General features: G+C 45.3%; 1 protein-coding gene across 1 annotated transcript in view; it reads right to left on the reverse strand.

Moving 5' to 3' along the window:
- Nucleotides 1-2,107: 2,107 nt before the first annotated feature.
- The window catches only part of LOC120062787 (secreted frizzled-related protein 1-like), a 39,125-nt gene continuing 24,630 nt past the window's right edge, over nucleotides 2,108-16,602 (reverse strand). Inside the window, exon 3 of the mRNA XM_039012857.1 lies at nucleotides 2,108-3,717. Coding sequence (XP_038868785.1) covers nucleotides 3,392-3,717 — 326 coding nt within the window. The 3' untranslated portion in view covers nucleotides 2,108-3,391. The remainder of the gene's footprint in view (nucleotides 3,718-16,602) is intronic.

Genomic DNA, 16,602 nt, shown 5'->3' on the forward strand with positions numbered 1-16,602 from the left:
AGTGTGTATGTGTAAAGATGTTATATTATTGTTCCAGTGTTGAGTGGAATGATCTCGCCCATTTTAAAACCATGTGCACCAACAAATAATTTCATTTTGACATTTGATTAGACAGTGTTGCCTTATTCCCTCAGCATTTCACTGTCAACATGAGTTGTTAATGATGTATATCTCAATTAATTTTGTATAATATACACAACATACCAGGCAACCAACAGCTTGTGAAACCACACTGAATGTTAGTGGAAGAGACAAGAATCTGTATACTTTGAAAAACAAGGTCTGAAGAAAATAAATCAAAACAGCACGCATGAGAGATCAACTCTTTCTATAAATATGGAGATGTAAAAACGACTTCACCAAGAACAACTCCAATCTGTTTGACAGCCATGACAGTCCTGCATGCCATGATGAAGACTGACTTTCAACTCCCACAAGTTATTCTGTCTGTCACAGGATCTCCTGTTTCTGTCTTTACAGCATCAGATAATGTGCATCACATCATTAGCAAAGCGGAAAATTAAAGTTTACTGAACGTTAAGACTTCACACTGTTATTTTAAGATATACTGCTAGGCTACTCTTAACAGCAGTGTCAATGCCAAAAGTCTCTTCATACATAGCTGCAAGCTACAACTGAGGTCCTCCTCATGAAGTGGAACTAATTATACGGAAGCTGTAAATCCCTGACAATTAGGTCAGCATAGGTCAGCATTAGTTCAGTATGTTAACCCATTGCGTACATGATGCATACAGTATGTGTGAGGGCTCAGGTTTGTGTCAGCGTGTCAGTTCTTTAAGATAAGATAATGACTTTACCATCCCATGGGGAAATTTTGTTTATGGCTCGGTGAATACTTTAACAAAACGGCACACACAAGCCTCAGGTCGCCACGGAGCAGAGCCCTTTGGAAGGTCTAGATTGTACCATGGTCTACATATACAGTACCTATCAGAAGTATTCACCCCACTTGGATTTCTTCACATTTTATTGTGTTACAAAGTGGGATGAAAATGTATTTCATTTGTCAACGTGAAAGATTAATGACAAATAAAACACTAATATACAGTACCTTCATTAGATAAGAATTCACCAATACATGTTAGAGTCAATACATGTTAGAAACACCTTTAGCAGCGATTACAGCTGCAAGTCTTATTAGGTAAGTTTCTAAGAGCTTTGCACACCTGGACTGTGCAATATTTGCCCTTTATTTTTTTCAAAATTCTTCAAGCTCTGTCATGGTGTTGGGGATCATGGCAAGACAGCAATTTCCAAGTATTGCCATAGATTTTCAAGCACATTTAAGTCAAAATTGTAACTTGGCCACTCACTGGAACGTTCACTGTCTTCTTGGTAAGCAACCAGTGTAGATTTGGCCTTGTGATATACGTTATTGTCCTGCTGAAATGATGTGTCTGTGTGTTTTAATACATAATCCACAGCATAATTCTTAACTTGAACATGCTAAAGAGATATTCAATGTCTGATTTGTTATTGTTAACCATCTACCAATCACTGCCCTTTTTATGAGGCTTTCGAAAAGCTCCCTGGTCTTTGTAGTTGAATCTTTGCTTGAAATGCAATACTTGACTGAAGGACCTTATATATGCTGTATGTATGGGGGACAGAGGAAGGGGTAGTCATTCAAAAATTATGCCAACCCATATTATTTCACACAGAGTGAGGGAGTCCATGTAAATTATGTGATTTGTTAAGTCAAATTTTACTCCTGAACTAATTTAGGCTTGCCTAAGCAAAGGGGGTGAATATTTATGCAATGACTATATTTTATTTATAATTTGTTTTGTAAATTTTTTTTGAATTTCCTTTTCACTTTGACATTATGGAGTATTTTGTGTAGATCAATGACAAAATATATCACAATTAAATCTATTTCAATCCCACTTTGTAACGCAACAATGTGAAAAAGATCCAAGATGGGTGATATCCACTGTATTCTTAAATCTTAGAACTGAAAAAATCTCAAGCCGTACAAGCATAGCCAAGAATTCTCAACATGTGCAAATAGTTTGGAGGTTTGAAAATCATTATGGACATTACACGCAGGAAGCTGATATTCCATAAAATAAACTGTATAGTACTGTGCCATGTATGTGGTTTCCCATTTTATTACTGTGTTGTATGAGTATAAGCTGTGGGTATCATTGAAATACAAGCCACACTTGATATTTCATTACAGCTTTAACTGCTTGAGAGCAAGCAGTACTGGGAGTAATATCTCTACAGAAATGGTATAGGTTACACAATCTGAAATGGAAAGAACATTCCAGACAACATGTCATTGTTTTCTATATTTATGTAAAATGTGTATGTACATAACGGGCAGCAATGCACTGCAGCCATAAAAAAATCTGTAATTTAACGTGATAGTGCTAAGATGTACCAGCAATACTGAACAAAACAATTAAAAATACAGATTTGCACTTTCAAAGTTGTCACAAACTTAATAAACATCAATCTGGATGGACAGCAATTGAAATCTGCATTAACAAAAAAATTAAGAAAACTTTTGGTAAAATATTATCTGACATCATATACAAATGCAAGGGATGTATTTAATTATTCTATACCAGTGGCCACTCAAGAGGCTGTTGTGCAATTGAATTGAAACACCAAACAATGCATGCATTATAACATACAGTGTTTGGCACACAGTATATTTCATATACTGTACCATTAGGCAAAAGGTATTTTCACTCAGATGATGCAGTTGATGTACTGGAATTGATAGGATTGACATTTGTATATATTTTTTAAAGTCAAAGAAAATGTCAAACAAATGAGGCAACTGAAAAGAGGACGACATTCTTAATATCAACTGTAGTGCAGTCATTATTTTGATGAGACAATCAGGTGAAGGCACGCTATCATAATATCGTCAATAAGTTATTCAATGACCCTATCCGTGCCTTTTAAAGCTAAAATACACGTTATTATTGATTCTGTATAATCTATTCAATATGATCTAATTGATGATTCTATGATCTACTTATTCATGTTCAGAGCAAGAGAAGCAAGTCCATCCACTTCAGCAGAACTCACTGAATTGTGGTATTTTTACTGCACATTCAGGGAGTGTGTAACACAAGTATCTACATACACGAAGTGGAAATGGTTTCAATAGAGGAGGAAGAGGGTGCAGTGTCATTAACTTTTTCAGATAACTGGAAACCACTATAGCAGGAGGTCTCAATGATCACAACGCTCCACTGCAAAATGGATGATGGAAAAATTTAAAGCAGGACTGTAAATATAGAAAGATATACAGTTTATATAGATATATGAACAAAAACAACATGTGGATTGTTGGTTGTGCAAGTTCTTGTGTATCATGATGATGAGATGCTTCTAAAAAATTTGGGTCTGATTATTTAAAGACATTCTCAAAAGCTGGACACTTGTGGGTCTTGAGTTTCTTGATGGCCTTTTTGAACTCTTTGCTGGACTTGTCCCACTTGTGGATGCCTGTCAGGAGGAACTGCGTGTCCACCTTGCGCCCCATGATCAGGTAAGTGCTGCCCAAGTTATCCAGCTGCTGGCAGGGGCAGTCGGCTCCGTTCTTCAGGTACAGAACCAGCTTTTTTAGGTCATTCTTCTTTAGGTTGCCCAGTTTCAATGGCTTCTTCCTCTTCTGCAGAATTACCTTGCGGTCCATGCCTTCCCGTCTTACCTCCTTGATCTTGGTCCTGATAGCTAAGATCAAAGAGACATCAAAAGAAAGAAGGTGGTTGTTAAAAACAATAATATATGGGCACAGACATCAGTTCAACGTCTATTTTAATTTACAATTGGTTGAGTTGTCAAGTAACGTGAATTCAACAAAAAAGAACACCATGACATTGGATTTAGGTTAAAAGTACCGTGAAAGACAAAATTCCCTTACGTTGATGACTTTTTACAAATCCAATCAATTTTTCACGTTGATTCAACATTATCTCAGATTTTTTTTGTTATTGAAATGACAATGCTGATTCAACCAGTTCTTGCCTAGTGGGAGGCACCTTTAGAAAGTATTCATACCCCTTATTTCACATTTTCTTGTGTTAAAGCCTGAATTCAACATTGATTAAATATATTTTCTCACCCATCTAACACAATAACCCATCATGACAAAATGAAAACGTGCTTTTAGACATTTTAGCAAATGTATTGAAAACGAAATACAGAAATATCTAATTTACGTAAGTATTCACACCCCTGACTCAATACTTTGTAGAAGCACCTTTAGCTTTGATTACTGCTTTGAGTCGTCTGTATCAGCTTTGCACATCTGGATTTGGTGATTTTCTCCCATTCTTCCTCGCAGATTTTCTCAAGCACTGTTAAGTTAGATGGGGAGCGGCGGTCAACAGCAGTCTTCAAGTCTTTCTACAGATTTTCAATGGGATACAATTCTGAGCTTTGGCTGGGCCACTCAAGGACTTTCACATTCTTGATCTGAAGCCATTTCAGTGTTGCATTGGCTCTATGCTCAGGGTCATTGTCCTGTTGGAGGTCATTTGCACTCTGAAGCAGATTCTCGTCAAGAATTTGCTTGTATTTTGCTCCATTCATTGTTCCCTCTATCCTTACCAGTGTCCCAGTCCCTGCCGCTGAAAAGCCTCCCCATAGGATGCTGCCTCCACCATTGGGATGGTGTTAAATGGGTGATGAGCTGTGCCTGGTTTTCTCCAGACATAGTGATTTGCATTCAGCCAAAGAGTTACATTTTTGTCTCATCAGACAACATAATATTTTGCCTTACGATCTCAGAGTCATGTGCCTTTTTCTCAGGAGTGGCTTCCGTCTGGCCACTCTCCCATAAAGCCCAAATTGGTGAAGTGCTGTAGAGACTTCTCCTTCTGGCAGGTTCTCCCATCTCAGCCAAGGAACTCTGTAGTTCTGTCAGAATGGTCATTGGGTTGTTGGTCACCTCCCTGACCAAGGTCCTTCTTGCCAGATGCTCAGTTTGGTTGGATGGGCAGAACTAGGGAGAGTCTGGATAGTTCCATATTTTCTTCAATTTCCAAATGATGGAGACCACTGTTCTCTTTCAACACTCTAGAAATTATTTCAGTGAATGGGGAGGTGAAGCGTGATGTAATACATTAGGGGGAGCATGAGATTGTGGAGCACGGTAGTATGCATATTGAGAAACACCCATTATTTAACTTTGTCATCATTGGGTATTGTGTGTACTGTAGATGGGTGAGAAAAACATAAATGTAATCCATTTTGAAATCAGGCTTTAACACTACAAAATGTGGAATAAGTCAAGGGGTATGAATACTTTATGAAGACACTGTGTGTTGCGGTAAATATGTAGCTTGTGGGCAAGTTCAGCATGTTGAATCATATCTATGGTTAGCCTGAGGACTAGGAGTGTGCGGAATAGTCGGACAACACAAGCATCTTAACGAATTTGGGCAATTTTCTGGATGCGATTATGATCCGAGTATTTTTTTATTATCCTTGATCGGGGGAAAAAATGGCTAGTTTGCCGGTCTGTAAAGAGAAGGGTGGGCTGTACACTGTACGCTGCTCTGATTGGATAGTGATGCTGTATTTCTCCATCCACTCGCTTCATAATTTCACCCAATCACCTTTTCCTGCATGTTTTCGGTCTGATCATTTAGATTGCTGCTGCTATATGAATCACATGGCGAGGACAATTGTTATCAAGCGATCAATGTGCATAATATCTAACTAGCGGGGCAAGGGCAGGGAAAACGGATGAAATGCTGATGTGCAATCTGACTTAGTGACAGGAAATTTGGCTGTCCGCTGCAAGTTGAGGACACAGTCATACATAAATACATACACACACCACACACCCCTCCCCACGCTGCTCCTAATCTGTTGATTTTTGCAGTGAGAACATGCAGGGAGGTATTTTGCCAAAATCTATTTAGCCATATTAAAACACTTCCGTTTTTTTCTGATCACGAGTTTTTATTTAACCTTTATTTAACCAGGTAGGCTAGTTGAGAACAAGATCTCATTTGCAACTGCAACCTGGCCAAGAAAAGGCATAGCAATTCGACACATACAACAACACAAAGTTACACATGGAATAAAAAAAACATAAAGTCAATAATACAGTAGAAAAATAAGTCTATATACAATGTGAGCAAATGAGGTGAGATAAGGGAGGTAAAGGCAAAAAAAGGCCATGGTGGTGAGGTAAATACAATATAGCAAGTAAAACACTGGAATGGTAGATTTGCAGTGGAAGAATGTACAAAGTAGAAATAGAAATAATGGGGTGCAAAGGAGCAAAATAAATAAATAAATACAGTAGTGGAAGAGGTAGTTGTTTGGGCTAAATTATAGATGGGCTATGTACAGGTGCAGTAATCTATGAGCTGCTCTGACAGCTGGTGCTTAAAGCTAGTGAGGGAGATAAGTGTTTCCAGCTTCAGAGATTTTTGCAGTTCGTTCCAGTTATTGGCAGCAGAGAACTGGAAGGAAAGACGACCAAAGGAGGAATTGGCTTTGGGGGTGACCAGTGAGATATACCTGCTGAAGCGAGTGCTACGAGTGGGTGCTGCTATGGTGACCAGTGAGCTGAGATAAGGCGGGGCTTTACCTAGCAGAGACTTGTAGATAACCTTTAGCCAGTGGGTTTGGCGACGAGTATGAAGCGACGGCCAACCAACGAGAGCGTACAGGTCGGAATGGCGGGTAGTGTATGGGGCTTTGGTGACAAAATGGATGGCACTGTGATAGACTGCATCCAGTTTGTTGAGTAGAGTGTTGGAGGCTATTTTATAGATGACATCATCGAAGTCGAGGATCGGTAGGATGGTCAGTTTTACGAGGGTATGTTTGGCAGCATGAGTGAAGGATGCTTTGTTGCGATATAGGAAGCCGATTCTAGATTTAATTTTGGATTGGAGATGCTTAATGTGAGTTTGGAAGGAGAGTTTACAGTCTAACCAGACACCTAGGTATTTGTAGTGGAGTATCATCCGATCCGACTGTCTACTTACGGATACGATTAAGAATACGAGTATGGCCATGTCGGCACACCCCTACTGAGGACTATGGTTAGCCTGAAGACTGTGGTTAGCCACTTTTCCTTTTAGCTGTGTTAATATTTCATGTCAGAACAGAATGACAGTCATATAAACATTGTGTATGCATTGTGCCAGAGCCTGGGGTTTTGAGGAAAGATGGCAGGCAGAAGGGTTGGGTTGCAGAGGGTATCAGTGGTTAGATAGCTAGGCCCCAGATGCCCAGGACCATTAAGGAAAGATAAGAGGGATTACACAGTGACTGCATCTGCATCTCAAATGGAACCCTATTCCCTATATATGGCACTACTTTTAATCTAAGCCTTATAGGTCCTGGTCAAAAGTAGTGCACTATAAAGGAAATAGGGTGACATTGCCAGAGGTATGGCTATTCTATATCAACCTCACCCTGCAAGGTCTTGGGGTGTCACGTTCGTTTGTAGAGATGGACCATCTCTACAATTCGAGACAACGATTACCAGCTGCCTCTAATTGGGAATCATACACAAACCCCAACATAGAAAATTAAACCTAGAAACCCACATAGAAATAATAAACTAGACTAAAACCCCTAGTCAAGCCCTGACCTACTCTACCATAGAAAATATAGGCTTTCTATGGTCAGGACGTGACAGTACCCCCCCAAAGGTGCGGACTCCGACCGCAAAACCTGAAACAAAAAGGGAGGGTTAGGGGGGGTGTCTAGTGTCGGCTCTGGTGCGGGACGAAGTACCCGCTCATCCTGCGGATCCAGCCATGGACCCAGGCTGAACACTGTGCCTGGACTGGACCTAGGTGCAGGAGAAGACTCCTGCCATGGAGCGGGACTGGACGCCGTGTTCAGACTGGACATCGGCGCAGAGGAAGACTCCTGCCATGGAGCGGGACTGGATGCCGTGTTTGGACTGGACATCGGCGCAGGGGAAGGCTCCCGCCATGGAGCGGGACTGGATGCTGTGCCTGGACTGGACATCGGCGCAGGGGAAGGCTCCCGCCATGGAGCGGGACTGGATGCTGTGCCTGGACTGGGCACCAACGCAGAAGAAGACTCTGGCCTTGGAGCTGAACTGGACGCCGTGCTTAGACTGGGCATCGGCACAGGGGAAGTCTCCGGCCTTGGAGCCGGAGTCTCCGGACCGGGAACCGTCGCCGGAGTCTCCGGACCGGGAACCGTCGCCGGAGTCTCCGGACCGGGAACCGTCGCCGGAGTCTCCGGACCGGGAACCGTCGCCGGAGTCTCCGGACCGGAAGCCCCGGACCGGGAACCGTCGCCGGAAGCCTGGTGCATGGGGCCGGCACTGGTGGTACCGGGCTGGTGACACGCACTTCAGAGCGAGTGCGGGGAGAAGAAACAGGACGCTCTGGACTGGGGACACGCACTTCAGGGAAAGTGGAGGCTGTGGAGACACGGTGCGTAGAACCGGCACAGGACTTACCTTAACTTTACCAACCACTCCTCGCTCAATCTATCCCAATATTCCTCCTCGGTGTCTGACTCACCCCTCAACTTCGCCGACCACCCCCTGTGGCCCCCCCAAAAAATATTTTGAGGTTGCTTCTTGGGCTTGTGTTGTGGCCACGAACCCTGTCGTCGCTGTCCTTCCTTCACCGCTTGCGTCTTCTTCCATAGAAGGCTTTCGTCTCCTGCCATTTCTCTTCCCAAGTCCAGAATATCTTCTCCTCCTGGACACGTTGCTTGGTCCTGTTTTGATGGGATATTCTGTCACGTTCGTTTGTAGAGATGTACCAAGGCGCAGCGAATGTAGAGTTCCATATAATTTATTAGAAAGTGAAACTTAGCAAAACAATAAACAAACAACAAACTGTGACTACAGAGGTGCAACGTGCACTACTCAATACAAATGCATTCAAACAATATCCCATAACCTACAGGTGGAAAAATGCAACGTAAGTATGATCTCCAATTAGAGACAAAGATTATCAGCTCCCTCTAATTGGGAATCATACACAAACCCCAACATAGAAAATTAAACCTAGAACCCCACATAGAAATAATAAACTAGACTAAAACCCCTAATCACGCCGTGACCTACTCTACCATAGAACATATAGGCTTTCTATGGTCAGGACGTGACATGGGGGTAGTTATGATATGAAAAGTATTTATGTGTTTCATGGATATGATGACTAAGAGACAGCATCCAGACGTATTCATCTCTATGGGAAACTGATCAGTTTACATTTGCTGTCCTTTTCCATGGACAGGAATGTTCAAATTACTGCCTGTCTACCCTGTGCCCCTCCAGCTGTAACAGGACTTGTTTTTTCCCCCCTTGAGTACCTCCTCTCTCTGTCTCATAGGCTTTTAGGGAAGTGGCCCTGTACCTCAGTGAGCTAGACTGCAAATATATTGAGTGAGATTAATGATCTATTTGTGAAATGCACCACCTAGAGTTGGAAAATTCTGGTAACTTCCCCCAAATTCCTAGGGTTTTCCACAAATCCTGGTTGGAGGATTCCGGATTTCCTGCTTATCTCTTCTGGTTCCGGGAATCTTCCAACCAGGCTTTCTGGAAGACCTGGACATGTTGGGAAAGTTACCATTTTGCAACCATACCGTACCTTTAAGTTCAATGGATGGGTGGGATGGCAACAAAAATTATGCGCACACATCTTGGAGGCTGAAGGCTGTGTGTTGTTAGGATTCTGAACGGTCACAATATGGCTAAAATTCGCTAATTGGCAAACAACCCACCCGTCAGTGGAGGCTGCTGAGGGGAGGATGGCTCATAATAATGGTCGGAATGGAGTAAATGGAATCAAATGCATGGTTGTGTTTGATACCATTCACTCCATTCCAGCCATTACACTTCATTCCAGCCATTATTATGAGCGGTCCTCCCCTCAGCAGCCTCCACTGCCACCCGTCTATACCACTACTACTACTTCAATACCACCACTGATTGGTTACTGAAAGAAAGTGGAACCTTTGATGCTACAGTACATTATAACGCTGACTCTCATTGTCCCTTGATTATAAGGCCAAGTATTGCCACAATTTTAAACCCACCAAATGTCTGAATAATAAATCTGTTTTTATTCACTTATATCTCTCCAAATCTTACACCAGCCTCTGAATTGTCTTAAATCAGTCTGATCTTTCACTAAACTCAATTTAACCTCCTAATCTCCTTGGTTCCTCCACCTCACCTCTTGAAATGGTACACGAGTCAACTCCATGGTGGTCCAAATCTCAGCCTCCATGGATGAGTCCCAAATGACACCCTATTCCCTACATATTGCACTACTCTTGACCAGGGCCCAAGTCAAAAGTAGTTTACACTATAGGGAATAGGGTGTCATTTCAAATCAAAATGTATTTGTCACATGCTCTGAATACAACAGGTGTAGTAGACCTTACCGTGAAATGCTTACCTACAAGCCCTTAACCAACAATGCAGTTCAAGAAAGAGTTATGAAAATATTTACTAAATAAACTAAAGTAAAAATAGAAAGTAATACAATACAAAATAACAATAACGAGGGTATATACAGGGGGTATCGGTACCGAGTCAATGTGCGGGGGAACAGGTTAGTTGAGTTATTTTGAACATGTAGGTAGATAATAAACAGCGAGTAGCAGCAGTGTAGAAACAAAGGCGTGTCAAAGGCGTGTCAATGTAAATAGTCCGGGTGGCCATTTGATGAATTGTTCAGCAGTCAAATGGCTTGGGGGTAGAAGCTGTTAAGGATCCTTTTGGTCCTAGACTTGTCGCTCCGGTACAGCTTGCTGTGCGGTAGCAGAGAGAACAGTGTATGACTCGGGAGTCTTTGACAATTTTTTGGGCCTTCCTCTGACACCTCCTATTATATAGGTTATGGAGTGTAGGAAGCTTGGTCCCAGTGATGTACTGGGCCGTGAGCACTACCCTCTGTAGTGCCTTGCGGTTGGAGGCCAAGCAGTTGCCATACCAGGCGGTGATGTAACCGGTCAGGATGCTCTCGATGGTGCAGCTGTAGAACTTTTTGAGGATATTTTCAGTCTCCTGTGGGGGAAAAGGTGCTTTCGTGCCCTCTTCACGACTGTCTTGGTGTGTTTGGATCATGTTAGTTTGTTGGTGATGTGAACACCAAAGAACCTTGAAACTCTCGACCCGCTCCACTACAGCCCCGTCGATGTTAAAACTTCTTTGGGAAAGGGGGGCAGTATTGAGTAGCTTCGATGAATAAGGTGCCCAGAGTAAACTGCTTGTTACCCAGGCCCAGAAGCTATGATATGCATATAAGTAGTAGATTTGGATAGAAAACACTCTAAAGTTTCCAAAACTGTTAAAATAATGTCTGTAAGTATAACAGAACTCATATGGCAGGCGAAAACCTGAGACAAATCCAACCAGGAAGTGGGAAATCTGAGGTTTGTAGTTTCATTTAAGTGATTGCCTATCCAATATGCCGTGTCTTTGGGACCAGATTGCACTATCCAAGGCTTCCAGCAGATGTCAACAGTCTTTAGAAAGTTGTTTGAGGCTTCTATTGTGGAAGGGGGTTGAATAAGAGCTGTTTCAACAAGTGGACTAGGCTGAGGCCAATGAGTTGTTTACTGCGCGGTCACGCGGGCGTGCCGTTCCTTCTTTTTCCTCTGTAATGAATACGCTATTGTCCGGTTGGAATATTATTGAAGATTTATTATAAAAGACCCTAAGGATTGATTGTAAACATCGTTTGACATGTTTCTACAAACTGTAATGGAACTCTTTTGACCTTTCGTCTGGATTTTGCGCTCGCGCATTGTGCCTTTGGAATAGTGAACTAAACGCGCGGACAAAACTGAGGTATTTGGACATAAATATGGACGTAATCAAACAAAACAAACATTTATTGTGGAAGTGGGAGTCCTGGGTGTGCATTCCAAGGAAGATCAGCAAAGGTAAGTGAAGATTTATAATGCTATTTCTGACTTTTGTTGACTCCACAATTTGGCGGGTAACTGTATGACTTGCTTTGGTGGCTGAACGCTGTACTTGCCCTTGGCCTTCCTATGGCGGCGGCTCGGGTGCGGGACGTGGACCCCCCTCCACCATAGTCACAACCCGCTTTGGTGGCGCCTCTGGAAGAGCGAGTCCCGGACTGAATACCGTCCCAGAGGGCGCCACTGGACTGAGGGGCAGCTCCGGACTGAGGGGCAGCTCCGGACTGAGGGGCAGCTCCGGACTGAGGGGCAGCTCCGGACTGGCAGATGGCTCTGGCGGATCCTGGCTGACTGACGGCTCTGGCGGATCCTGGCTGACTGACGGCTCTGGCGGATCCTGGCTGGCTGGCTCTGGCGGATCCTGGCTGGCTGGCGGCTCTGGCGGATGCTGGCTGGCTGGCGGCTCTGGCGGATGCTGGCTGGCGGGCGGCTCTGGCGGATGCTGGCTGGCGGGCGGCTCTGGCGGATGCTGGCTGGCGGGCGGCTCTGGCAGATGCTGGCTGGCGGGCGGCTCTGGCAGATGCTGGCTGGCGGACGGCTCTGGCAGATGCTGGCTGGCTGACGGCTCTGGCTGGTCATGGCTGGCTGACGGCTCTGGCTGGTCATGGCTGGCTGACGGCTCTGGCTGGTCATGGCTGGCTGACGGCTCTGGCTGGTCATGGCTGGCTGACGGCTCTGGCTGGTCATGGCTGGCTGACGGCTCTGGCTGGTCATGGCTGGCTGACGGCTCTGGCTGGTCATGGCTGGCGGACGGCTCTGGCTGGTCATGGCTGGCGGACGGCTCTGGCTGGTCATGGCTGGCGGACGGCTCTGGCTGATCCTGTCTGGCGGACGGCTCTGGCTGATCCTGTCTGGCGGACGGCTCTGGCTGATCCTGTCTGGCGGACGGCTCTGGCTGATCCTGTCTGGCGGACGGCTCTGGCTGATCCTGTCTGGCGGACGGCTCTGGCTGATCCTGTCTGGCGGACGGCTCTAGCGGCTCGGGACAGACGGGCAGCTCTGACGGCTCGGGACAGACGGGCAGCTCTGACGGCTCGGGACAGACGGGCAGCTCTGACGGCTCGGGACAGACGGGCAGCTCTGACGGCTCGGGACAGACGGGCAGCTCTGACGGCTCGGGACAGACGGGCAGCTCTGACGGCTCGGGACAGACGGGCAGCTCTGACGGCTCGGGACAGACGGGCAGCTTTGACGGCTCTGGGCAGACGGGCAGCTCTGACGGCTCTGGGCAGACGGACAGTGCAGGCGGCAATGGGCAGACGGCAGACTCTGGCCGGCTGAGGCGCACAGTAGGCCTGATGCGTGGTACCGGAACTGGAGGTACCGGGCTGAGGACAAGCACCTCAAGGCTAGTGCGGGGAGCAGCAACAGGACGCACAGGACTCTGGAGACGCACAGGAGGCTTGGTGCGTGGTGCCGGAACTGGTGGTACCGGGCTGGAGACACGCACCATAGGGCGAGTGCGTGGAGGAGGAACAGGGCTCTGGAGACACACTGGAAGCCTGGTGCATGGTGTTGGCACTGGTGGTACTGGGCTGGGGCGGGGAGGTGGCGCCGGATATACCGGACCATGCAGGCGTACTGGCTCCCTTGAGCACTGAGCCTGCCCAACCTTACCTGGTTGTATGCTCCCCGTCGCCCGACCAATGCGGGGAGGTGGAATAACCCGCACTGGGCTGTGTAGGCGAACCGGGGACACCATGCGTAAGGCTGGTGCCATGTATGCCGGCCCGAGGAGACGCACTGGAGACCAGACGCGTTGAGCCGGCTTCATGGCACCTGGCTCAATACTCAATCTAGCCCTGCCAGTGCGGGGAGGTGGAATAACCCGCACCGGACTATGCACACGTACAGGAGACACCATGCGCTCTACCGCATAACACGGTGTCTGCCCGTACTCTCGCACTCCATGGTAAGCATACGGAGTTGGCGCAGGTCTCCTACCTGACTTCGCCACACTCCCTTGTAGCCCCCCCCAAAAAATAAATGTTTGGGTTTTACTCACGGGCTTCCAGCCTTGCTTCCGTGCTGCCTCCTCATATCGCCTCCTCTCGGCTTTAGCTGCCTCCAGCTCTTCACGAGGGAGGCGATATTCTCCCGGTTGTGCCCAAGGTCCCTTACCATCCAGTATCTCCTCCCAAGTCCAAGAATCCTGTGTATATAGCTCCTGCTGCTGCTTTACACACTGCTTGGTCCTTTTGTGGTGGGTAATTCTGTCACGATCGTTATGAGACGAATGAGTGGACCAAGGCGCAGCGTGGAAAAAAGACATCTTCTTTTAATGAAGAAAAACAAACACTTACTAAACGAACAAAAACAAACGATCGTGAAGCTAAAACGAACTAAGTGCACACATGCAACATAGAACATAGACAATTACCCACAATCACCTAAAGCCTATGGCTGCCTTAAATATGGCTCCCAATCAGAGACAACAATAAACAGCTGTCTCTGATTGAGAACCAAACCAGGCAACCATAGACTTTCCTAAACCTCTACACTGAACACAACCCCATACACTCTACAAAACCCCCTAAACAATACACACACCCTAAACTAGACAAAACACACAAACATCCCCCATGTCACACCCTGACCTAACTAAACTAATAAAGAAAATCAATATAACAAAGCCCAGGGTGTGACAGTACTCAGATTATTGAATATTGTGCTTTTGCCGTAAAGCTTTTTTGAAATCTGACACAGCGGTTGCATTAAGAACAAGTTTATCTTTAATTCTATGTAAAACATGTATCTTTCATCAAAGTTTATGATGAGTATTTCTGTTATTTGATGTGGCTCTCTGCAATTTCTCCGGATGTTTTGGAGGCATTTCTGAACATGGCGCCAATGTAAACTGAGGTTTTTGGATATAAATATGAACTTCATCGAACAAAACATACATGTATTGTGTAACATTGAGTCCTGGGAGTGTCATCTGATGAAGATCGTTCAAAGGTTAGGGATTAATTTTATCTATATTTCTGCTTTTTGTGACACCTCTCTTTGGTTGGAAAATGGCTGAATGCTTTCTGTGACTAGGCGCTGTCCGAACATAATGATATGTTGTGCTTTAGCCGTAAAGCCTTTTTGAAATCGTACACGGTGGTTGGATTAACGAGAAGTGTATCTTTAAAATGGTGTAAAATACTTGTATGTTTGAGGAATTTCAATTATGAGATTTCTGTTGTTTGAATTTGGCGCCCTGCAATTTCACTGGCTGTTGGCGAGGTGGGACGCTAGCGTCCCGAACGATCCCAGAGAGGTTAATGGGGGCCTGTTCGGCCCGCTTTTTCCTGTAGTCCACGATCAGATCCTTTGTCTTGCCTACATTGAGGGAGAGGTTGTTGTCCTGGCACCACACTGCCAGGTCTCTGACCTCCTCCCTATAGGCTGTCTCATCGTTGTCGATGATCGGGCCTACCACTGTTGTGTCATCAGGAAACTTGATGGTGTTGGAGTCGTGTTTGGCCACGCAGTTGTCGGTGAACTGGGAGTACAGGAGGGGACTAAGCATGCACCCGAGGGGCCCCAGTGTTGAGGATCAGCGTGGCGGATGTGTTGTAACCTACCCTTACCACCTGGGTGCGGCCCGTCATGAAGTCCAGGATCCAGTTGCAGAGGGAGGTGTTTAGTCCCATAAGTCCTTAGCTTAGTGATGAGCTTTGTGGGCACTATGGTGTTGAACGTTGAGCTGTAGTCAATGAACAGCATTCTCACAAAGGTGTTCCTTTTATCCAGTAGCATGATTGAGATTGTGTCATCTGTGGATCTGTTGGGGTGGAATGTGAATTGGAGTGGGTCGAGGGTTTCCGGGATGACGACCAGCCTTTCAAAGCACTTCATGGCTACCGACGTGAGTGCTACGGGACGGTAATCATTTGGGCAGGTTACCTTCGCTTCCTTAGGCACAGGGACTAAGGTGGTCTGCTTGAAACATGTAGATATTCAGACTCGGTCAGGGAGAGGTTGAAAATGTCAGTGAAGACACTTGCCAGTTGGTCAGTGCATGCTCTGAGTACACGTCCTGGTAATTCGTCTGGCCCTGCGGCTTTGTGAATGTTGACCTGTTTAAAAGTCTTGCTCACATCGGCTACCGATACCGTGATCACACAGCCGTCCAGAACGGCTCTCATGCATGCAGTGTTGCTTGCCTCGAAGCGAGCATAAAATGAATTTTGAGATGCAGACACAGCCATTATGGGTATAGGCCAACCTCTTCATCTCCCCACGGAAATGTAATGTAGGCTACTGCGTGGTAGTAAAGTAGACTACTACACGAGTGAAGGTGAACGTGATAAACGGTAATACAAGGAAAACATTTGGTAGGTTGCTGTGATGACCAGATTAGTGACCACCTTGTGATCTATTAATACAGAAATTTGTACCTGCACTTGGTAAAATGACTGCTGCTTGAGATTTTAGTTCTGACTGATCTGTCTTTGAATATCTGATTAAAAAAAAATATATTCATAGGCTTACATGTAACTAAAATAAATTGCATTATCAGTGTAGCTAACAGGTAGGGGTAAAGACTGGTACAAGAAATATAGGCTACTATATCTGAACTAAATAGGCCCCTACTTAAAATGCAACATGGTTCTCTATAAAGACTTGAATAGCTAAAGCATGAAACACACCGAGCATCTCACT

The sequence above is a fragment of the Salvelinus namaycush genome, chromosome 18 (genome assembly GCF_016432855.1).
Source record: "Salvelinus namaycush isolate Seneca chromosome 18, SaNama_1.0, whole genome shotgun sequence".
In the NCBI taxonomy this organism is placed as follows: Eukaryota; Metazoa; Chordata; class Actinopteri; order Salmoniformes; family Salmonidae; genus Salvelinus; species Salvelinus namaycush.